This window comes from Sardina pilchardus, chromosome 10, assembly GCF_963854185.1.
Source record: "Sardina pilchardus chromosome 10, fSarPil1.1, whole genome shotgun sequence".
Taxonomy (NCBI): domain Eukaryota; kingdom Metazoa; phylum Chordata; class Actinopteri; order Clupeiformes; family Clupeidae; genus Sardina; species Sardina pilchardus.
The window spans coordinates 17237776-17262112 of record NC_085003.1 but is presented as its reverse complement, the minus strand read 5'-3'; the positions used below and the strand labels follow the sequence as shown (position 1 = coordinate 17262112).

At 47.4% G+C, this 24337-nt stretch overlaps 1 protein-coding gene across 1 annotated transcript in view; it reads left to right on the top strand.

Annotated features, from left to right (window-relative positions):
• The window catches only part of LOC134094020 (zinc finger homeobox protein 3-like), a 26140-nt gene extending 1803 nt beyond the window's left edge, over positions 1-24337 (top strand). The window contains exons 2-8 of the mRNA XM_062547379.1: positions 2918-3146; positions 10660-10764; positions 11997-12127; positions 12519-12719; positions 14091-14193; positions 14409-19829; positions 19937-24337. Coding sequence (XP_062403363.1) covers positions 2918-3146; positions 10660-10764; positions 11997-12127; positions 12519-12719; positions 14091-14193; positions 14409-19829; positions 19937-21393 — 7647 coding nt within the window. The 3' untranslated portion in view covers positions 21394-24337. The remainder of the gene's footprint in view (positions 1-2917; positions 3147-10659; positions 10765-11996; positions 12128-12518; positions 12720-14090; positions 14194-14408; positions 19830-19936) is intronic.

Sequence of the window (24337 nt, the reverse complement as noted above, 5' to 3'; positions counted from 1 at the left end):
AGATGCACATATGCACAATAAGCTTGCGCACTTAATATGAATGGCAGCCATACTGTAAACATATAAATATATTATGTGAAAGCGCAAATGTAGCCCTTCCATATCAGTAAGTGTCGAATCAGTGTATCAGACAGTCCCTCACTCATGCATTGCCCCTCTGAGATGCTGTGGGGAGACGGTGTCAGGGACTTAAAGGTTCCTCTGATATTTAAAGTAATCCGCTGATACTTGAGCAGAAGCGGACAGATCTCCCATATCACAGGCCTTGTTGAACAAGGGCTTTCAGGTGTTAAATAAGTGATCAGACTCCCTGAAGCTCAGCAGAGGCTTTGGCCCTTTCATTTCACTACACACACACACACACACACACACACACACACACACACGTGCGCACACACACGCACGGGCTCTCCTTTACTGCGTCTGATGCCCCCAACTATCCCAATGTCCTCAGCTCTCGTCCGGCCGTCTCTGTCTGTGATCAGAGTGACTGATTAACAGATGTGCTTCTGAAAGGCCCCAGCTCCAAGAGCACCTCTGGGTGAGGCCCAGGCAGAGGTCACGGGGCCACCGTCCCGGCACTGATTACCCCGGAGAGGTGGAGGTGTGCGTGGGGGAGTCGGCCACTCCGGCCCCTGGTCTGTGAGGCCTAGGTGGTGGTGGGCAGTAATTGAGATTGATTGGATGTTATTTTTTCCCTGCTGCTAATGCACTCCATTAGTCCAGCACATCCGTAATCAGTTTAGACTGCACAGAGGTAAATGGAGTGGGGTTTCACTGGGCACACACACACACACACACACACACAGAGAGAGAGAAAACACACATTTATTCATACACAACAGACAAAATTGTTAAGGACATACACATGTGCACATCTGGCTGGCGAACCATAGAAGGTCAGTTTCAGATGTATAGCCAACAGGCATTGAACTAAAGTGGTACAGCTGACGAGAAAGAACGACTGAACTATATTGAAGGATGGCTGAGAAAGTCACATGGATATCCTTGAAAAATCCCTGTAATGCAGTGGAGGGAAAAAATGCTCTAACCTCTGTATTTTCACCAGTCATGAACCAGAGAAAATACCACCGCTCCACCTGTGGTATATAATAAAGCTTTTCTGGTTCTGAGAATAGGTACAAGTGGTTCACCTGAGCTAGTTCTTAAGAGAGGGAGATTGTTTGGTCGCAAATGTCAACTTGCTCCCCTCACAGAGCACATGCTGCTTGCCTTCTCCTCCACTGCCATGACAACTCGCCCAGCCAATCGCGGAGAAGGTTATTGGCGGCTATTTTTGGGCCACTCTTGAATGTGGCTTGACCAGGTTGGGATCGTGTTTCGTTGACCTTATGAAGCTGAAACCCAACCCGGTGCCGCTGGATTAGAACCGGCTTTGGTGGTCCGATCGTGTCACAACAGCTTCGCGTTCGCCCCCCCCACACACACACACACTAAAAGGCAGGCATTGATGGCTTATTGATTGGCTTTGATCAGTGCACACTTCACAGGCACTGGTCTGTGGCAGAGGCAGATGGTGACCACAGAAGGCAGGTGAGCTCATCGCTCAGGAGGTCTGTCTGTCCATACAGCTGGGTTAGCCTGCGCCTGCCACAGGGATTGTTTTGCCCATAACAGATTTGTTTAGGTAGGCGTTGATAGCACAGTGCGCTGGTTAGCATTGCTGCTCTCCAACCAGTTGCGCTTGGTTTGATGCCCATTGGTTCAACTTAGGTCCCTCTTAGACTTAGCATCGTGATTCGTGAGTGGCTTTTGATAGCACAGCGCGCTGGTTAGCATTGCTGCTTTCCAACCAGTTCCGCTAGGTTTGATGCCCATTGGTTCAACTTAGGTCCTTCTTAGACTTAGCATCGTGAGTGGTTTTTGGGAGTAGAAATCCAGTTTGTTGATATTTACCTTTTTGCGTGAACTCCCTTACCAGTGTCCAGCAACTGGGCCTAGCTGGAGCTAGATGAGCCCAGTGTCACACACACCCTAGTCCTCTCAGAAACCAGCACACGCACCATGCACACGCAGGCCAATGGCATGTTTGTCACTAAGTCTAAGGTGCTGAGAAGACTAAGCAGAGACGGAGATGCGTAAACACTGAGAAGACATTCTCTCTTTCTCTCTCACACACACACACACACACACACACACACACACACACAAGCTTTGTTTGCAATAGAATTTACAGTAAACCAGTGCACACTAAAAGAAAAGAGTGTGGATGATAGATAGAGAGAGAGAGGATAGAGAAGCCGAATGGAGTCAGACACACAAAGCGAAAAAGAAAAAGAGAGGGAGGGGGAGAGGCAGAGAGAGAAAGAGAGAGGGAGGGGGAGAGGCAGAGAGAGAGAGAGAGAGAAAGGAAGAGAGAGGGAGGGTGAAAGAGAAGGCAGTTGGACACAGAGAGAGAGAGAGAGCGGGAGGGGAGAGAGAGATGGGAGGCAGAGCTGTCTTCATTGATCTACCCTCCTCTCAGCTGTAATGTGTCTGTTGTTTACATTCCATTGCCTTGGTTATGGGAAGGGAGTTCAATAGTTATTGCATTATTTAGTGTTAAAGAGACCTAGACTTCAGCAAGGGTCAAACAGGACAAGCCTGCTCCTCTCTTCTCTCCTCTCCTTCTCTGGATAGCTCTCCTGTCCTCTCATCACCTCTCCTCTTCTGTCCTCTTTTCTTCTCCTCTCTTCTCCTCTTCTCCACTCCTGTCTCCTTTCTTCTCCCAGCTTTCTCTAGTCTTTTCTGTTCATCTTCTCTCTCTCTCTCTCTTCTCTCTCTCTCTCTCTCTTTTCTCTCTTCTCTCTCTCTGTAGCAAATATTAGAGAGTGAGAGAGAGATTAGTATTCACACATATCAGTATCATCTGTACACTCCTGAAATGTAACCCTCTTTCTGTCTCTCTGTCTCTCAGTATTTTCAGCAGTTAACCGGTGCTGTGGATGAGGGGTGCGTCTTCCACTGTCTGCTATGTGACTACTCCACTTCATCCAGCCTCTCTCTGGTGCAGCACTCCCATTCGCTCAGCCATCAGCGTGGGGAGGGGCTATGGCGTTTCCAGCGAATCCAGAGAGGTCTGCCAGAGGAAGAGGAGGAGCTTAGTGCCATCTTCACAGTTAGGAAGCTCCCAGTACCAGACGAAGGTAAGATACAGAATGTCCACTTACAGTATCTCAAACACACACACACACACACACACACACACACACACACACACACACACACAAACACAGACAGACGCACACACACACTGACACACACACACACACACAAACACAAACACAAACGGTCACATACAGATTATACAATCTTTTTTGTTGTTGTTCATCTCAGTTTTTCTCTTTGAAATGTTCTGTTTGACTGGGCATTTCTCGCTCATTGTCCTAGTACATATCTACAATGAGATAGTCCATAGGGATCCACATGTTTAAACGTTGTTTGATTTACCACTTTGTTTTTGTTTGTTGTTTTTTTTTTGCCAACTTAACACCACACTTCACATTAATTACCGTCTTTGGCTGGCATGTGACTGCGCCCATGTGGGCAGGGGTGTAATTTAGGCTCCTCAGCGTGCTCTGAGCCAAGCCTTTTATTAGCGTCTGTTAATGACAGGTCAGGGAGCCTGCTTAAGACAACAAAGAGGGAGTGTGTGAACATGCCGAATTAAACCGATAAACAAGATGGAGCGGAGCGGGAGAGAACGAGGGGCTGGCGGAGGGGAGAGGCAGCGAGTGGGAGCCAGGGGGCGGCTCCAATATGGAGCGGAAGAAAAGAAGCGTGCGGCCGGGACAATTAGCTCTCACATTCAGGGCCACTAATGACCAGCCCACCAGAGAGACAAGCTGGCATCCTGTCAAAGAAGCGCCATTGTGTGAACACACAGAGAGAGAGAGAAAAAGAGAAAGAGAGAGGGAGGGAGGTAGGGAATGGTGAGAGAGAGAGAAATGTGACCGATCCTGAAGGAAAGAATAGTGTGAGTGAAAGAGCAAGAATGTGAGGGAGGCAGAGAGAGGGCCAGAAAGAGAGAAAAGGAAAGCGAGGGACCAGGAAGGGTGGGAGAGAAAGAGAGGGAGTACATGGATAGAGAGAGCGAGAGAGAGAGAAAGAGAGAATGAGGGACTCTGAAGGGAGAGAATGGGGAGAGGAGGGCCGGGGGGAGCAAGATTTGTCACGCAGACAGGCTGAGCAGGAGCTATCTGTGGAATGTTATTTTTCCTGCTTGTTAAAATGCAGAGCACCTGCAAACATGAACCCTGTCGAGAGAGAGAGAGAGAGAAGGGGGGGTGTATGGGGAGGGAGAGACAGATATGGGGAGGGAGAGCGCATGAGATGTATGGAGGTTAGGAAAAAAAAGATGAAATGAAAGAAAAGGGCAGGGGGGGCAAGAAGAGGGAGAGGCTGTGGTTGTAAATGCAGCCCCCTGTTTAGTTGGGTCTTTGGCTTGCTGGCCTTGATTTCCAGACGCAGGGATCTGGGGGTTCGATAGTGCGACCTGTGTGCTACTCCCTCTCCGCTACCCACGCCGGTCCACTAGAGAGGACCGTGTCGAGCTCCCCCTCCACCTACTTTACAGCCCAGAGAAATAGCAGCTTCACACTCACATACACACAGAGACAGCAATAAAAGTTAAGAAATGGATAGAAAGTTTATAGGAATGCCAAATTGTTTGGGGGGGAAAAACATAGGCACGTACACATTTTTAATTCAAAGACAGATGCACGTGTTTAAATGTAAAAAAAAAAGAACTATTTCAGATATGACACACCCTTCTGAATGCAGACATTGCTGAAAGCACATGATGTGTTGTACAGCACAGATGACTAATAAGTTACTTACACCGAACATGAGTCTAGGACTAAACCAGAGGCTCACTTCAGCTCACATCGCCATCAAGCCCATCTCATGTGCCAAATAATTCTGTCAAGTCGAATAAATGCGCCTCTGATTCTGCGTCCGCTGGACCACAGAAGTCCTGTGAGTAGATTTGAGGACTTAAAAAAAAAGGAAAAAAAATCAGACTGCAACATGTAACCACGGGATAATCTATCATAATCTTTTAAACCAGCATGAAGCCGAAAGACTTGTGGATATTGTCTCAAGTGGTGAATTGAGCTGAATATCGGTCCGATTATCCTTTACTGTGGGCCAGCATGGTGGGAGAGAGAGACGGGGGTGGGCAGAGTGAGTGGAGAGAGAATAGAAAGAGGCGGGGGCAGGGAGAATGGCAGACGCTTGCCAGGTATTGATTGTGTTAATTGATATGCCAATATTCACACTCGTTACATCAGCTGGTGTGTGTGTGGGGTCTCTGCTAACGAGAGCCGGGCACTGATCAATGCTGCCGATAAAGACCTCAGACGCTAACGAGCAACGGGTTAATGAAACATCACCAATTAACCCGCACCAATTAGCCTGTGGCCAGGGATGCGAGCGAGGCCTCATTCGACCAGGCACTGGTCCAAGGGAAGATGGAGAGGATGTCAGTGACTCCAGAGAAATGGGGCGGATCCACTGTAATCTCATTTAGTTCTTTTTGTTTCTTTTTGTTGTTCATGTACACCTTTTATGTTCTGCCTCTGTGTGTGTGTGTTTCCTTCATCAATCAAATCTATAAGAGGTCACAGTCGAGCACCATTCTCTTATCCCACTGGTGGGGTTAAGGTGTGCTAGTGATTGTTGCTGGGAAGCTCTTTACATCACACCACTCACTGCATGAAGACCTGCCAGGCTAATGACTGGTCTCTTTCTTCTTGTAATAATTGTGTGTGTGAGTCAATGTGCCGTGTGTGTGTGTGTGTGTGTGTGAGAGAGAGAGAGAGAGAGAGAGAGACTAGTAAACACATTGTCCTTTCCGTCCCTGATTGACACACACTCAGGTTCACCCCCAGTCTGCTATCTTCGGTAAACACTCTGTTGACAGTCCCGCTTTCCTCTCCTCTCCTGTCCTGTCCATCCTGCCTCGCTCTCTCGTCCAATCACACACAGAGGGCCCCAGCTCCAGATAATTAGCACCCGTCCGCACACACTGGCCTGGCTCCAGTAACCTTCAGAATAATTACAAAGTGTGTGTGTGTGTGTGTGTCGAGGCCGGCCTTCCCGCGCCTGGCCAGGTGTTACAGTCGTGCTGGAATGCTGCTGCTGCTCCTACTGCTTCTGCTGGCCGCTTGGCCTCCGCCGCAGCCTTGAACACATAATGACAGCCTATTATCTGTGCTGCAGTGCATTGTGGGTACCATGTGATGACACCCGGCTTCGATAACAGGAAGCAGCTGCAAGGACTTTCTTAGGCACACGCACACACACACACACACATGTATTTACTCTGCATAGACATATTGACAAATTACAGGGCTTAACATTCCCTGACATCCTGTCCAATTTACATTTTCACAATTTTATCATCCATGAAATGAATGAATTAAGTACATAACACAAAATCGTGTTCCGTTTTTCTTTTTCTGGTCGTAGCCACTTCTGTACGGTTCAGGAACAGATGCCACAGATCACACTCGAGCTCCACTTGTCCCTCAGTCTGTGGATATAAGCACAGCCTCTTTAGTTATCCTGCCACACTTGACATAAGGTGTGTGTGTGTGTGTGTGTGTGTGTGTGTGTGTGTGTGCGCACGCATGTGTGTACACGAGAGAAGTGTTCTCCAGCTGGTCACGCTTAAATAAACAGTGGCTTTAGTCGATCGGAACATCAGAGACGCCGATAGCTCCGACCGGTCGGGGTGGCGGCTCTGAATGAGTGGGCTATTGATCCCTGTCGGAACTCCGGGGCATTCCCTAATTTAAAATCAATGCCAGATCAATGGTGCCAGGCATTAGCATACTGATCTGCCAGATTACCAGTGAAGTGAGGTGCACTGAACACACTGTGTGCATATGTGTTTGTGTGTGTTTGGGTTTGAGAGGCGGAGAAGGTGTCGAGTCTATTATGTTCTATTTAATGGACTACACTGCCCTGTCATGACTTCTGCTAAGCTGGACAGCTATCCATCCAGGTTCATTAGTCGAACGTCAGCCGTTTTCTTCAAGATCCCAGCAATGCCTCATTCTCTCTCTCTCTCTCTCTCTCTCTCTCTCTCTCTCTTTCTCACACACACACTCTCCCCCTCTCTTCCTCTCTTGTGTGTGTGTTCCCATGTCTGCTTGTTTGTGTGTGTGTTCTCCTCAGCCCATAACACTCTTCATCCTCAGAGCTCATTGTACTCCATTACGCTAATTGCTAATAGCTAATCTCTGACACTGAGTGCGACCCAGAAAAAGTTGATGCTTACCTTTTCATTTCTCTCTGTGTGTGTGTGTGTGTGTGTGTGTGTGTGTGTGTGTGTGTGTGTGTGTGTGTGTGTGTGTGTGTGTGTGTGTGTGTGTGTGTGTGTGTGTGTGTGTGTGTGTGTGTGTGTGTGTGTGTGTGTGTGTGTGTGTGTGTGTGTGTGTGTGTGTGTGTGTGTGTGTGTGTGTGTGTGTGTGTTTGTGTTTGTAGAGTCAGCAGTACACTCAAGCTAATCTCTCATTTAGCTAACACCATTTTAAGGTGGAGAGCATTAAGCTAACATGTTGTGTTTTAGCCAAATCACTAAGTGATGCGACAGGCGGGGGGGGGGGGTGAACGGTAGAGTGGGCGGGCAGTCAGGGGCATCCACACACCCTCCATGCCCACGTCAGCACATCCACTGTTTTGGAGCTAATGGCCAGGCCTTATTATGATAATAGGAGCGATATGAAGCTTACCTTTTTAAAAATAATCACATTACTCCCCATGTAAAACCTAAAAGGCTTTGGCTGGCCGAGAGTATTGTGGCGTAGCTTGTGTGTTTGGCACGTGTCTGTGTGTGTGCGTGCGTGCGTGCGTGCGTGTGCGTGCGTGTGTGTGCGTGCGCGCGTGTTGTTTACCGCATGTGTGTAGACAAAGACAGACAGGCTTGTTTTGTGGGTGTGGGTGCATGTACTGTCTGTGTGTGTGTGTGTGTGTGTGTGTGTGTGTGTGTGTGTGTGTGTGTGTGTGTGTGTGGTTTCATGTAGGCTACTGTCTGCAGACGGAGCAGGTGTAGGCTAAGGCTCTTTGACAGTTTCAGGTTGTGTGTTTCATGCTTGTGTGGCTCTGATGAAAAATCAATAGCCTGTCTGGGTAATTGGTGCGAAGATCGCCTCCAGTGCTTCCAGCACCGCTCCTGCAAAGATACCCCTCTTTCGTTCTTTCTTGCTTTCTGTCTTTCTTTCTTTCGTTCTTTCTTTCTTTCTTTGAATCCACCATTGTCTCCTTTTTTCCGGTTTCAGTCATCCTTATTCCTTTCTGTCATTGTTTTTTTTTCTTCTTTGCTCTTTCTTTTTCTTCTCTCCATATCTTTATTCTCACTTCATTTATTCTTTCTCTATATCTTTCTTTCTTTAATTTATGATTTTGTGTCTGCGTATACCGGTATGGCCCTTTCCTTCTTCAGCCATCTCTTTGTCTTCCCATCTTTCATTTTCCGAGTCACTTGCACATACTTCAACCTGGCTGTGATTGCCCTGCCATGACAACCTTGATGGTTTTTTTTTCTTTCTTTCTTGCTTTCTTTCTTTTTTTTCTTTCTTTCTCCCCCTCCCTCCACACTCCTCTCTTTCTCCTTCTCTCATCCTTTCCCCACCCTCTCCCTCTACTCCCCTCTTCTCCCCCTCCCCCTCTCTTCGTCCCTCCCTCCTGCGCAGGCAGACAGAGGTGGACAATTGCTTCGTGAAGAAAGCAAAATGGCAGAGAGGGGGAAGAGGGGGAGAGGGAGGGAGGGGAGAGAGAGAGAGGGGGAGAGAAGAATGGAGTTTGAAGCAGAGCTCCTCATCCCCTGTCTTTTCTTTCTGTGCAGTGAAGTTTAAACCTTTTGCCTGGAGCTGTGTGTGTGTGTGTGTGTGTGTGTGTGTGTGTGTGTGTGTATGTGTGTGTGTACACGCTTTTAAAGAGTTAGAACATGAACACAGGCGGCGAAAGAACAGCAGCATTGGTCCTTCCCGTGTGTGTATGTGTGTGTGTAAGGGGTCTTTGTGTGCATGGAGGCCTTTTGTGTATGATGTTTACCCCTAGAAGGCATAGATGCAACTGAATGCTCACTCTGCAGTAAGCTCACTAAACACACACACACACACACACTTTAGAACATTCTTCCATACACATCTTCTTGTGTCTTAAAATGGGACAGCTCATTCCCTTTTCTATTCATTTATAATGGCATGTTGGGATATAGAGTGGAAGAAATGCTAGGACTTACTTCATCATGTCTTAAACATAGATAATGTTTATGTTTTGCAGATAATGCATTTACTGCCTTAAAAAGGAAATGTGTGTGTGTGTGTGTGTGTGTGTGTGTGTGTGTGTGTGTCTTACTCAATTTGACAGAGGAATGCAGCAACATTACCATTTAGGTAATATGCAATTAGGCTGACTGTAGTAAATGTCTGTAAAAGAACAAAGCAAAGGACGGATTTTTTTTTTGTGTGTGCGTGACTCAACTTTGTCATCCGACAAAAGGTCAGAGAAGCCAAATTGCCCTGACACCGTGTGTGTATGATTTGGTGTGTAAGCCGTGGTGGTTTATTCATACGCCACATCGCTTGTTATTTTCATGAGCGTCGTTGACGCCCGGAGAGCCGAGGCGTGACATGGGGGACGCAGCCCTGAAATGGATTCTGTCGGCCCGACCCCGGGTGACCTTTCCTGGGCATTATCTCTGGCGAAGTGGCCAGTAAGCCCTAGGGGGTCAAATTAAGAGTTACTGTGGAGGCCAGGCTTCTCTCTTTTGCTCTCTCGCTCTTTTTTTATTCTCCCTCCCTCCCTCTCTCTCTCTCTCTCTTTCTCCCCCTCTCTCTATCCCCCCCTCTCTCTCTGTACAATTGCCATGGAGAATGGTTGGGGGGGGGGGGGGGGGTGCTGAGAGTATCCCCTGCTGTTTGTTATTAAGTCTAAGCTTTAGACCCCCCCACCTCACCCCATCCCTTCTCTCCCCAGCCGATCAACCCCATCCCACAAACACAAATGCACACACACATCGCCCCATAACCGTGGAGATGCATAACACACTAAGGAGTGGTCAGGCGACAGGGTGTGTTAAAACATCTCCAGTGCACAGATTGAAAATTACATCTGTGTCAAGTTGAAAAGGTGTGTGTATGCGTGCACTCACATTGTGTGAACACTGGAGAGATTCTGTTACACTTTTTTTTTTTTTTTTTGGTGAAACAGAATTTGTGACTTATTTGACTGAGCCTTTTTGACTGATATCCCATTCAGAGGGTGTTGTGATGTTTGCGATGTTTGTCTTTGTGTGTGTGTGTGTGTGTGTGTGTGTGTGTGTGTGTGTGTGTGCGCGTGTGTGACTGCTGACGGTTGTTTGAAGCCGTTTGTATTTCTCCTCACTTCTCCTCTCCCGCTCATCCTCATTCGAAGCTGCTCATCCATGCATGTAGAGGGTGACCCCTATGGGTCAAATTATGTTCCTGCAGCTTCCCGGCACAAAAGCACCAAAGCAAAGAGCCTTAGTGCAGATTACCTTTTGTATTGCTTTCTCTGTGTGATTCACTGGCTTTCATCAAAGATGGCATGAACAAAAAAACTGTTTGTTATTCAGAAAATAATCATTTAGTTTTGTTTTGTTTTGTGTCCCCTCTTTCCCCCCTCCAGGAGACCAGGGTGAAGTGGAGGCTGTGACTGAGGGCTCCGCAGAGCAGGAGGAGCAGACCAAAGCCTCTGTGAAAGAGGGAGAAAAGAAGACAAGCCAAGGCTCAGGTAAGGCATGGGGTGAGGGTGTCTTGTTTTTCAGAAGTGTTGTCACACAGCTTTTGTGTTTGAGGCTGTGTCAGGGTTTTAAGGTGTGTTTGGTAGTAGGATATTTGCAAACACATTCAATGGCCTTTTAAAAATCAACATTTCTAACATTTTCCTATTATATGCATTTGTGTGTGTGTGTGTGTGTGTGTGTGTGTGTGTGTGTGTGTGTGTGTGTGTGTGTGTGTGTGTGTGTGTGGGTGTGGGTGTGGGTGTGGGTGTGGGTGTGGGTGTGGGTGTGGGTGTGGGTGTGGGTGTGTGCTTGTGTGTGTGGACTCGATCCTAATGGGACTTAAGACTGCACTCAGTGTCTGTATCACCTGTCCATTAGTCCTGATGGGAACAGACAGGTTAATGAAGTGACCGTGTGTGTGAGTGAGTGACTGTGAGCGTGTGTGTTTGGTGCAGTGGATCTGCACTGGTCTCTTGCATTCTCTGTTAGCCATTCAGAGGTAAACCGGATGGAATCCCTTCCTTCAGTTTGTTTTTTCTGATGGTTCTAATCTTCCACGATCTTGACATTTCACAATCACATAGTTACAACCATTTACATTGTGAAACAAAAAACAGAAACAATGTCTTATCACATGAAGAATAATGCATCAATAGTCTTAACATTTTAATGTTGTTTTTGTCAGCTGGTTATAAATTATGTACAACAATGAATATCATATGGTTTTATTGCTTCTGGGAAAGAGACCCTTTGTGTGGCAAGGTCTTAGGTATGGCAGTTAGACTGGCACAAGATTAGTATGTCTGAATTCCCTAAAGCTAAACTTGTTTGGTAGAATAAATTTGTCTAAAGCGGATTATCTTATTTATTCTCAAAGTATGATCCATCAAGCCCCTCAGTGTGTCTTCTATTGTTCTTGTACGCTATAATACAAGTAAAGCATTAACGTAAAGGCCTGATGGTTATGATGGAGACTGTGGCCTACTGTATGTAGATAATTTCACATTTGATTTGATTTGCTTTGTTCCATGATTTCACATGTTTTGCCACACCTAACACACTGTGAGCTCCTTCACAGAGTACTGCCCGTATCAAAGTGGCAAACCAAAATAAGTGTGTGTGTGTGTGTGTGTGTGTGTGTGTGTGTGTGTGTGTGTGTGTGTGCGCAGGGGGGTCTGAGTATGTGTATGTGCTCAGAAAAATTGCAGACACAGTAAAGAGTTTGTGTTGTTCTTTGCAGGCTCCTTGGATGGGGAATGGGACCATAATGACGGCTCTCCCCCACCCAAACGCCCCAGCTCTCGGGCCAGCGTGACTGACAGCCCACCTTCCTCAAAGAAGCCACGGACTGAGCCAGCGTCCACTGAACAAGTGAGGGCCTGCTGAAGAGCACATGCACACCCACACACACCCTCTCTCTCTCTCTCTCTCTCTCTCTCTCTCTCTCTCTCTCTCTCTGTTAGTCATTCATTTGTAACACTTTACCTGCCACCTACAGAAACTTTACAGAGGCATGCTTTGTTGACATTCAAGTTCAGTCTTTAAAATGAACTGAAATGAACTAATGAACATCATCTTAAACCAAACTCAACACCTACACACAACTTTAACCATAAATTGTTATTAACAAAGTGTCAGTAGAAATTCTGTATGTGACCTGAACATCTGTAGATCTACCTGTAGGAGACCCTAAGTTAAGTATGACCCATGCGTGCAATTTACTTTAACGTGTCCTGTTTCCTCGGACTCTCCCTTGGCTCAGATGCTGCAGTGCCCATTCTGTCGGTTCAGCCACTCGGACCTAAGCGTCCTGCGGGGTCACGTGATGACTCAGCATTCCCTGCAGCCCACACTGAGATGTCCACTGTGCCGCGAGACGCTGGGCAGCGTCTCACTGCTGCGCACACACCTGACGCAGGTGCACAACGTCACCTCTGACTGCACCAACAAGCTCATCAACACGGTCAGTGTGTGTGTGTGTGTGTGTGTGTGTGTGTGTGTGTGTGTGTGTGTGTGTGTGTGTTTCCTGTTTCCTTTGAACATTATCATTTTTCCAATTGGTTTGGAAGACCAACCATGCAGGTGTGTGTGTGGGGGTACTCGTGTATTTGTGTGTGTGCGTTTGCTTGTGTTTGGATTTGCATCACTTTTCACAGAGCTCAAGTACATGTGTACTCTGTGTAATAAGGTGTCTGTCTCTCTGTCAGAGTCTGTATTAAGACACTTTGTTGTGGTTAGATGTATGCTGGTCAGAGAGCAAAGCAAAATTCGAAAGTTCAAAGTTTGATTGAGCAACCAAACAAGACAAGACAGAAAAAAATAATTAAAAAGCAAAGAGGCTTTAAAAATGAGTAGGAAAAAAAACAGAATAAATTAAATTGCTAGTATTTTTATTGCGACCGCAGACCGTACTGAAAGTAAAACCTCTTATTTCCTTCCATCATTGTAGTATTCTTTTATCCCCTCCTCTTGACTGTTCTATTCATTCACCCCTATCAACCTCTCTCTCTCTCTCTCTTCCCTCCCTCTCTTACTCCCTCTCTCCTGTCACTCTACATTGTTCTCTCTCTCTCTTCTCCCCCTCTCCTTGCCTCCTCCTCTCTGTGATAGGGTCATGAAAATAATTGTGCTTCATTAATTCTGAGCCTGGACTAGGTGATTGCCGTTATGAACTGTGCTTGCCAATTATGTGCTCTAAATTAAAACTGACCTTGAGATGCTCCCTGTGTTTGCCTCCTGACGCATAATGAAACCCTCTTCTGGAAACGCTCCCCTTTGTAATGGAAATGTCGGCCATTTTAGTCTGTTGTGTGTCTCGCCACCCCCCTGCCCCCCCACACTCCACTCCTTTTTACCCCCGTCTTGTGTCTCGTTCAAAATCTGTACCTCTACCTTTCCCACTGTCTACCTATCTCTCTTTTATTTTCTCTCTTTCTATCTTCCCTTTGTCACCCTCAGCAACCGGATGCAGGTTTTATTGATTTGCCATTTTTTTTTAAAAAGCCCCCTTGGATGAGAGGAGAGTGAAAATGATGTGGCTTTTTGATCCTTATTTCACTAAACGTGTTGTGATTGACTGTGGAGAGCTTCCTGTCACACTTGACCCCTGACCCTGATGAAGGGCCTCTCCCGAGATGAGACCCCCATCTTGGAGGGGCTGTGAGGGGTCCTCTTCCCTGCCCCGGCTCGGGCTTAATGCACGTCGACTTCTCTCTATCTAAGGGCACAGGAGACAAGCCCGTAAATCAGACATTACTACCGTCGGGCTAATGGCATCTGTAAGGTACTGCCGTTTAATTAATGCTCACCAGCCCTTTATGGTCTCTCTGGTCAGGTGATTGCCTCAGACGTGCTACCCACCAGTATGTTTACGCCAGTCCCCAACCCAGAGAAGGAGGGTTCCAACTCGAGCACGGATAACACAAAGAAACTACATGGTTTGTCTTTCATTCTTATAATTACATAGTGCTATTTATGTTTTTCACAGAGAGTAATGTTTCAACAAAACAGATGTTATTTCATATAATACTAATAAAATGTTTAAGATATTGTATCATATTTATATCAATATATGAATCAATATTGTTATGATTTTCTATTACAAATGTAAAAATAAATTACGTCTAAATGGTTATGTCTGGTTCTTTTACAGAAGACTCAAAGGCAGACCCTGATAAAGGGAAATCGCCAAACTCTGAGGTCCCCAAACCTCACAGATCACCCCTGGAGGATGCAGAGTCTACCAAGGAAAACACCGCCGCCTACCCATGCTGGCAGAAGGGTTGCAGCAAAGTCCTCAAGTCCTCCGCCTCCCTGCAGGCTCACATCAGCGAGGTTCACAACAACCAGAAGAGCCCAGGACCAGTGTCGGACCGCCATGTCTACAAGTACCGATGCGGCCAGTGCAGTCTGGCGTTCAAGACCCCCGAGAAGCTTCAGCTGCACTCACAGTACCACGCCATTCGTGCCGCCACCATGTGCTGTCTGTGCCAGCGCAGCTTCCGCAGCCTGCAGGCCTTGCGCAAGCACCTGGAGACCAGCCACCTGGAGCTTAGTGAGGCCCAGTTGCAGCAGCTCTATGGGGGGCTCCTCATGAACGGGGACGCCATGGCTATGGGCGACCCAACACTCGGAGAAGAGCAGGCATTGTTCGGAGATGATTGCATGAAGGACGGAGATGAGATTGACCTGGAGGAAAAACAGAGCTCCAACGGTAGCGGTGGTGATTCTGGGCTGGTGCAGCAGGAGGATGCGGCGAGTGAGATGAAGCGTGCGAATCTGCCATTTAGGAAAGCCACCAACCTCACCATGGAGAAGTTTCTGGACCCGCAGCGACCTTTCAAGTGCACAGTGTGCAAAGAGTCCTTCACCCAGAAGAACATCTTGCTGGTACACTACAACTCTGTGTCTCACCTCCACAAAGTCAAACGCTCACTCCAGGACTCCACAGCAGGAGTCCCTGAGTCCATCAGCAGCACTGATCACAAACCTTTCAAGTGTTCCACCTGTAATGTGGCCTACAGCCAGAGCTCCACTCTGGAGATCCACATGAGGTCAGTCCTGCACCAGACCAAAGCCCGTGCAGCCAAAGCAGACCCTTCTGTCAGTCCTAACACTCCTTCAGTTAGCACTAGCTCATCCTCTAGCAGCTTTTCCCTGAGTTCTGCTACAGCTATGAAATACGCCACAGCCACAAGTTCGGCCTTTAGCGCAACAGCTCATGCTCATTTGGGGGGTCAACAGAGCAGTGATGCCCTTTCTGCTGCTGCAGGCCAGACTGCCAGCCACTCTTCCGTCTCTGAGAGTCACGAGGCTAAGAGGAAGAGGTTAGCAGATATCATTGCTTCCACAGCACAGCAGCAGCAGCAGAAGCTTCTTCAGCAGCAGCAGCTAGCCCAAGCCCAAGTACATCTCCAGCAGGAGCTGCAGCAGAAGGCAGCACTCCTCCAGTCCCACCTGTTCAACCCAGCGCTCCTCCAGCACTTCCCCATGACACCGGAAGCTCTCCTCCCACTCCAGCAGCAACAGCAGCTGCTATTCCCCTTTTACATACCTGGTGGGGACTTCCAGCTGAGTGCAGAACTGAAAAATGCCGCTCTGAACCTTGCTAACTCTGCCAGTCTAGGTTTAGCTTCCCAGTTTGGGCCAAGCCCAAGTGAGGCGTTGGTGGCACAGAAAGAAAAGCCGAGCACAAGCACCTCTCAGCAGGACCTCATAAGACCTCTTCTGCAACAGACTCCAACTGTGTCCCACTCTATCAGCAACGTTATCTCTCATCAGGATGATGGAAATGCTCAGACACCTAAAATTCATAATGAGACTGGTGTGCCTGAGCAGCACAGGAAGGAAGAGGCTGAGAGCACAAATATCAAGCCCACAGAAAAGCAAGATGGTGGTAAATGCAACACTGGGGAGAGTCAAGAGGCAAAGAATTCTGGGAAAGAGTTCAAAGTAGGTTTCCTGCCACCAAGGATTTCCCATGATGCCTCTGATAATGCCTCGAGGGCTTTGCTGGAGAACATTGGTTTTGAGCTAGTCATGCAGTTTAATGAGAGCAAGCAGAGGGTACAGAGGAAGTTTTCTGAAAACATAGCTATGACGCTTAATGAGTCTGATTCAAAGGAAGAAGATCCCCTGCAGGGAAAACTGAAGTGTGTGGCTTGTCAAAAGCTGTTCTCAAACAACCTGATACTGAAGAGCCATCAAGAGCATGTCCACCAGACTGTTTTTCCTATTGAATCACTGGAGAAGTTTGCCAAAGACTACAGGGATCAGTATGACAAGCAGTACCCCTTGAGGTCTCTCACTCCGGAGTCTTCCCCTACTCCTCCACCTCCTCCACCACCACCACCTCCCCCAAAGCCACCCACACCTCCCAGCTCCCAGCCAACACAGCAGCCACCAACCACAAGTTCTGCTCCCTCAACTCCAACTGTTTCTCCTCCAACAGTCACTGCACCTTTGCCAAAAGCACCCACCCTCCCACATCCACCCCCTCTCTCCTTGCCTGTGGACCTTCCACTTTTCCCTCCTCTCATGATGCAGCCCATGTCCTTACAAACACTTCCCCCGGTTCCTGGCTCCATGTCAGCCATGGACGTTGGTCTCCACCATGACCTGGCTCAGCTCTATCAGCAACAGCTCAGTCCGGCCCTGTTGCAGCAGCAAGGCAAGCGTCCTAGAACACGCATCACTGATGAGCAGCTGGGCGTGCTCCGCCAGTACTTTGACATCAACAACTCTCCAAACGAAGACCAGATCAAAGAGATGGCGGACAAGTCTGGCCTGCCTCAGAAAGTGATCAAGCACTGGTTCCGAAATACACTGTTTAAAGAACGTCAGCGCAACAAGGACTCACCTTACAACTTCAACAACCCACCAACCACCACTCTGGAAGATGTTAAGGTGGACTCCAGGCCTCCAAGCCCTGAGCCTCAGAGGTATGAATGCTATGGTAGCAAGAGGTCCTCAAGGACTCGCTTCACTGACTACCAGCTGAGGGTCCTGCAGGATTTCTTTGATGCCAATGCCTACCCAAAAGATGATGAATTTGAGCAGCTCTCCAACCTGCTGGGCCTTCCTACTCGCGTCATTGTGGTGTGGTTCCAAAATGCTCGCCAAAAGGCTCGCAAGAACTATGAGAACCAAGGTGAGGGTGCCAAAGAGAGCAGCGAAAGACGAGAGATGTCTAACGACCGCTACATTCGGACTCCCAACCTTAGCTACCAGTGTAAGAAGTGCAGCCTGGTCTTTCAGCGCATATTTGACCTCATCAAGCATCAGAAGAAAATGTGCTACAAGGATGAAGATGATGATACCCGATATGACAGTCATGATGATTCGAACGACTTCAGGAATGAATACTACAGCTCCTCTGCATCCTCAACCTCTCATACCCCAACCCTGTCCTGTTCAAGTTCAACCCTCACTGCTGAGTCTACCTCTACCCACAATGTGAAACCTGCTGATAGTAATGATGCTAGTGCTGCTAGCATCTCTGAACCCCCCAGAGAGAGGCCTTCTCATACTGCAGAAGCACCTTCCCATTCCCAACCCCACCAGAGCAGCTCTGCCACCTTGCACCAGAAAGAGCCACAGCTGGAGACTCACCATCACAAGCTGTTGGCAGAGGAAAAAGAGAAAGGACATGCAAGCAGTCCCAAACCCTCCTCCTCCATGAAACAGCAGCAGCAGCTCTCCCCCTCTGTTCCCCAGACGAGCCCAGCTTCTTCAGAGAGCACCCGCACCAGTCTCAACACTGTGTCAAGCCCTCAGACCCCACAGCAAACAAGACTGACCCAGCCTGTTACTCCCTTCCACTGTGGCCAGTGCAAACTCGGTTTCCCCTCATTTGAACACTGGCAGGAGCACCAGCAGCTGCACCTCCTGGCCAATCAGAACCAGTTTGTCCATCCCCAGTTCCTCGATCGACCAACAGACATGCCCTTCATGCTGTTCGATCCCAGCAACACACTTCTGGCCAGTCAGCTTCTCTCCAGCGCCTTCCCACAGATCCCAACCAGCTCGATTTCCTCCTCACCCATGCCCAGTGCCACTATAAATTCCCTGAAGAGGAAGCTTGAGGAGAAGGCCAGCACCAGCCCCATGGAGAGTGTGGACTGGGAGAGCAGTGTTGATGAACAGCATCGCGACAAACGTATGAGGACAACCATTACTCCAGAGCAGCTTGAGGTCCTCTACCAGAAGTACTTGCTGGACTCCAATCCCACCCGAAAGATGCTAGACCAGATATCCAATGAGGTGGGCCTCAAAAAGAGGGTGGTCCAGGTGTGGTTCCAAAACACAAGAGCTCGAGAGAGGAAAGGCCAATTTCGAGCACTGGGTCCAGCCCAGGCTCATCGTCGATGCCCATTCTGCAGAGCTCTCTTCAAAGCACAGACTGCTCTTGATGCCCATATTCGCTCTCGCCACTGGCATGAGGCCAAAAGCGTAGGCTACAGTTTCGCTATGTCCGGCATGCTTTCGGATCAAGGAGGAATGAAGATGGATGTGTCAGAAATGTCTGGCAATTTACAGCTGTCTAGCTCCTGGAGCAGTCAACTAGCTGCCCTGTCTCCTGCTAACAAGAGCACTGATTCGTCCCATCATCACAGCTCCAGCCCGAGGTTCATCAAGATGGAAGGATCTGATGACTTTGATGGTCCATCAAGTTCCTCTCTCAGTCAGTCCTATGATCAAAGTAAATTCGACAACGATGACTGTTCCTCAGTAAACACATCAATTACTGATGCTACCATGGGTGAGGAAGGTGGAGACACCTCTGAGTCCAAACACAGAAATAGTGACATCCTGGCGCAAATGGCTGACCGGGCCCTTTCCTATGACCATGATGACCTGATGTCCTCAGACTTAGTGAGTCCTGCCATGAGTTTCAATGACAACGAGATGATGGTGGATTACAGTGAGAGTTCCAGCCTTGCAGACCCCTCTTCCCCCTGCCCTGGAACCTCTGGGAGCCAGTGTGGGGACAACATTGAGCGATCTGGTCCCAAGCGTTACCGTACCCAGCTGAGTAACCTTCAGGTGAAGGTGCTCAAGGCCAGCTTTACTGACTACAAGACTCCCACCATGCTGGAGTGTGAAGCCCTGGGCAATCACATTGGGCTGGCCAAGAGGGTAGTCCAGGTGTGGTTCCAGAATGCCCGTGCCAAGGAGAAGAAAGCAAAACTGAATTTGGCAAAGCAGTTTGGTGGTGAGCTATCCCAGAGTGAGGCGCCAAAGACTGAATGCACCCTTTGCGCTGTCAAGTACACCAGCTGCCTCTCTGTTCGTGACCATGTATTTTCCCACGCGCATGTAGCCAAGGTGAAAGAAGCAGTGGGTAGTCAAATGGACAAGGAGCGAGACTACTTCGATCCGAGTACGGTTCGCCAGCTGATGGCTCAGCAGGAGATGGACCATCTGAAGAAGGCCAACGAGGTCCTGGGTATGGCTCCACATCAAAGATTTGACCCCACCACACTCCAGGCTCTAAACCTCTCATCCATGTACACTGGTCTTCAAAATATGCCAGGAGTCTGCAGTACCAGCAGCTTGAACTCGCCTCATTTAGGTATGTCACAGTTTATATTAATCCCATTTCTATGTTATGTTTAATGCTGTGATCTAACTTGCTGTGTTGTATTTCTCTCTTTTCTCTTTCATCATCTTTTCAAGCAGCAGGTCCCAGCAGTCTGTCTCCCAGCGTGTCCTCCAATGGATTACCCACCAAGCCAACCATCACCTCTTCCTCTTCATCGACTCCATCCAACTCCAAAGTCAGCATGGCCACCTCTACTGCAAAGACCAAACAGCCAGAACTACAGCCTGAGCGCCCCAAAGAGAATGCTACTGAAAAGAGTGTGAAGGAGAAGGCCAAGGAGAAGTCCTCCGTACCCCCTGCCCCCTCCACCTCATCCACCCCCCGAAAGTCCGACAAACAAGACCCGTCCGCCCCAACAACCTCCACTCCAAAACCTGGCATGGAGTTTGTGATGGATCCAGCGCAGCTTCAAGCCCTTCAGGCAGCCAGGGGTGGTGCAGATCCAGCAGCTTTCCTGTCTAACCCTTTCCTGCCTTGCTTCATGCCTGGTTTTCCCTCATACTTCCCCCCTCAGATCCCAGCGGCTCTTCCTGGAGGTTACCTGCAGCCCATATATGGCATGGAGGGCCTGTTTCCTTATGGTCCAGCTGCCCTGTCCCAAGCCCTGATGGGCTTGTCCCAAGGCTCCATTCTCCAGCAATACCAGCAATACCAACAGAGCCTCCAAGGGGCCCTACAGCAGAAGCACCTGCAGCTCCAGCAGCAGCAGACGCAGAAACCAAAAGCCCAATCCCAGGCCAAAGCTGACTCCAAACATCCTTCCCAAGACACATTGAAAGCTAGGGAGCGCAAAGATCCTTCCTGTGGCAAAGCATCCCCCTCCACTTCATCTGATCGGTTGTCATCCCCTTTGGGTAACAAACCTTCTAAAGTCAGAAACATGGATGAGCATCTTCTCCTGCGGGAGGGTGTCGTCCCCAAAGTGAAAGGTGGAGAGCAGGGGAAAGGTGGTCGGCTGTATGACTGCTTGGCTTGCGACGTCACGCTCAACGCAGATGACGGTGAAGCCCTCTGCCGCCACTTGGAGTCCCCACAGCACAAGCGCAGCGCGGCGGAGCGACTTAACGCCAAAGAGCACGCCACTCACGTGTTACCTCACACCGCAACCTGCGCTCCCGACTCCGCCATGGCATCTACCTCACAGCCTGCCCCTCTGTCCACGCTGACTCCTCCATCCTCCTCCTCATCCTCCTCCCACCCCTCCACCATAGACAGACTATGTTCCCCGCCCAACCTCTTGACAGCTTTATCGGGGTCGCCAGACACCACTTGTACCCTGGCCTCCTTCTGCAACCAAACTCCCTCCTCGCCTTCAACGGTTACCTCAAGCTTGGCGAGACCCTCTAGCGCTCGCTCCTCGATGCCAACAGACCCCAATGGTGGGATGCCCCCTGCCCCTGCCATGGAGAAGCCCCTGGAGAGACAGAGTCCCACCCTGCCAGAGGAGGACCCACTGGGGGGAAACTCCCGGCAGGACGGCAATGGCAACGGCAGCGACTTCACTTGTGTTGGAACAGACTCGCTGGGAATGTGAAAGAGAGACAAGGAAAGGACACAAAGGAAGACAAAAAGAACTACTGCAAAGAAGTAAAAGCTTTTTGAGAGTGGATGTTTGAGGAACACAAAGAGATGAACGAGTTCACTTAACAGTAAGAGGAAAAAAAAATGTTTAAACTGACTGATATCTGAAGAAAACTAACTGCAATTCCAATGCTCGTAACCAAAAAATAATATGCGTCAGTCGAATGTTTTTCTTTGCCATTTAACATGCTGAGTATCATCCATCTACCGTTAACAGTATGAACACTACAAAGACTTATGCAGTTACGTTTTTAAAGTGAAATTGGAGTGTTGTATAAAAAAAAAAACCTGCTCTCCCTGAGCGGATCCCCACCAAACGAACAATTGATTCAAAGCGTGTTCTTAATTTTTGAGTAGCGTACATGTAATAGCACATTAACTTAATGCCATAATTCAGAATGAGAGAACTCTTATCCATACACATACATTCACACAGATGACACACATACATACATTCACACAGATGACACACATACATACAGACACACGCACACATACACACATACACACACACATACACACACACATACACACACATACAGACTCATGACGAAGCAGTCTCCCTCCAAGTGTTTGAAAACTGTACCAATGGCTTGCTAAAATAATGATGTATTGTAATGGTGTCTCCTCTCAGGTCAACGGCTGGTAACTTGGTTCTCGTACGGAACTCATTGTATAAATTCTGTTCTTGAAAATACAAAGAGAAAATGTTTTAAGCCTAAAATGTAAGTGTTAAAAAGAAGGGAAATATTAAGTCCTATTTTTTCTTAAAGTTGGAAAAGCATTACTAGTCTTATAAATGTGCGCATTTTGGTTTTATTTTGACGTAGGACTTAAACTTTACCCTAAAAACAAAGAGAAATGCAGACTTGAATGGTTGATTTTTTTTTTTTTTTAAAGAAAGCCTCTGTGTTTTATGATAGCTACATGTATGAACATTTTTGGTGTTGCGTAGATTGTTGAATTTTAACTGTTTGGTAGGAAGGAAAACCCGTATATTTAGCTTTTGTACTGTCCAACTCCAAAAGGCACTTCAGTGGATGTCGTTTAGCTCACTCTGAGGAGGGGGAGGAGTGTCTCTTCTTTAAAAAAAAAAAAACTCATTCTGCAGCCCCCTTTTCTTTTCTGCCCCTCACCTCGTCTTGCCAGCCGCTACTCGACTCTGATTTGTGTAGCACTTTTCCAGCCAGCTCAGAGCTCTTTAGAAAGCCACAGCCAGAACTACCTACTCCCTAACGGTGTAGCGGAGAGGGTGCGCCTCCACTTAGTCATCATGAGGCAGGGGAGAACGGGGGACATTCCCACGATTATTTTACAATTATGCACTTAGTTGAAGCCTTGCTCTGTCACCTTTTGGCAGCTCAGAGCGTCACTCTTTGCCACATTAGAGCTCAACGCATCGCCATTTAATTTTCACCGTGTTTTTAATAGGGGATGAGGTAAAGTCACACTCAGCATGATGGGACCACAGAAAAGGGCATGATGGGATTCGGAGTCCCCACAAGACTGGCCCATCAATTAGCTGGGTGGATAGGGAAAGGTGGATAGAGAGGAGGAGGTCTTGACTGAAAGACAAAAGAAACGTTTCCTCTACAGCTCTTTGGTCCACTGCCTCATCACCCATCTAATGTTTATTGATTTTGTTTGTCTTTTTATTTGTCATTGTTGTTGTTGACCCTTAAAGAAATAGTTACATCTCCTCCTGTGTTACAGATCAGTAGCTCATTTCCAATTAGTTTATACAGTTATCATTTCAATAATAATAATAATAATAATAATAATGATAATAATGATAACAACAACAGTATTGCTTTAAAGGAAGATCCAAAGACGAAATACTTTAACCAATGGTGCAAACAAATAAAACACTTCTTTATACTTGATATGTTATTGCTTTTAACAAAATAGAAAACACGATTTTAGATGACTCAGTCTGCGCTAGTTCACTGTTTTATGCTTATTTATAAGGAAAAGCAGTGTCTTCATTTGCGAAATAACATGAAAACCAAAAACCAAAAGAGCCCTAGTGCTTGTGGTATGGGGTAGCACCAGTGTAGAGCCATTGCAGTTTGTAAGATAGATTAAAAAAAAAAAAACTCTTTGTTAACTTTGCTGTGACCAACAGTTATTTTCTTGGTCGGTCAGTCTGTCTGTCTGTCTGTCTTTCTTTAATTTGGTTGGTTTCCAGGTCTGATCTTTGAAGACATACGACTTGCTGCTAATGTAGTTTTGTATTGATACTAAGATGCATGCTGAAATTTGCTTTTTCTCTAAGCTTTAATGACAACAAACAGTAAGCTTAATGCCATTTCCAAAACAGTGATCACACCTGCTTTCCTCCCCCATCGTTGCTATCTTTAAAGAAAAAAAAAAGAGCATAAAGACTGTGAATAGACATGTACCTTCCAAATAATAATAACTATTATTTTTTGGGTTTGTTTGTTTTTCTTTGAAACTAGCCAATGTTGAATACCAATGATAAATATTGTTTATACAGAAGACTGCATTCCAAATACCACACTAATACAGTTTTCATAGATGTATTGTATTTTTATTTGATGACTCGTCTGTTTGTTTGAAAATCAGTGTTAAATGTTTGATTCTGCTGTGAGGGGTGTTTGTGTGTGTATGAGGGGAGGGGGGGTACACCCCAGGCCTATGTCGCATTAACGACCTGGGCTACATTATGTGCAACTCCTGTCTGAAAATTCCTGGAAAAAAAAGGTTGTTACTGTAACCATAGCGATAGCCAAATAATGTTGTAAATGCACACCTCTTTGTGACATGTGACTTTCTGTTTATTTTTTTGTTTTTTTGTTTGTTTTTGAGGTTTTTTTGCCATCATACTGACCATAACACAAGAACACACCCTAGTCAATAAAGTCTGTTTTGTTGCA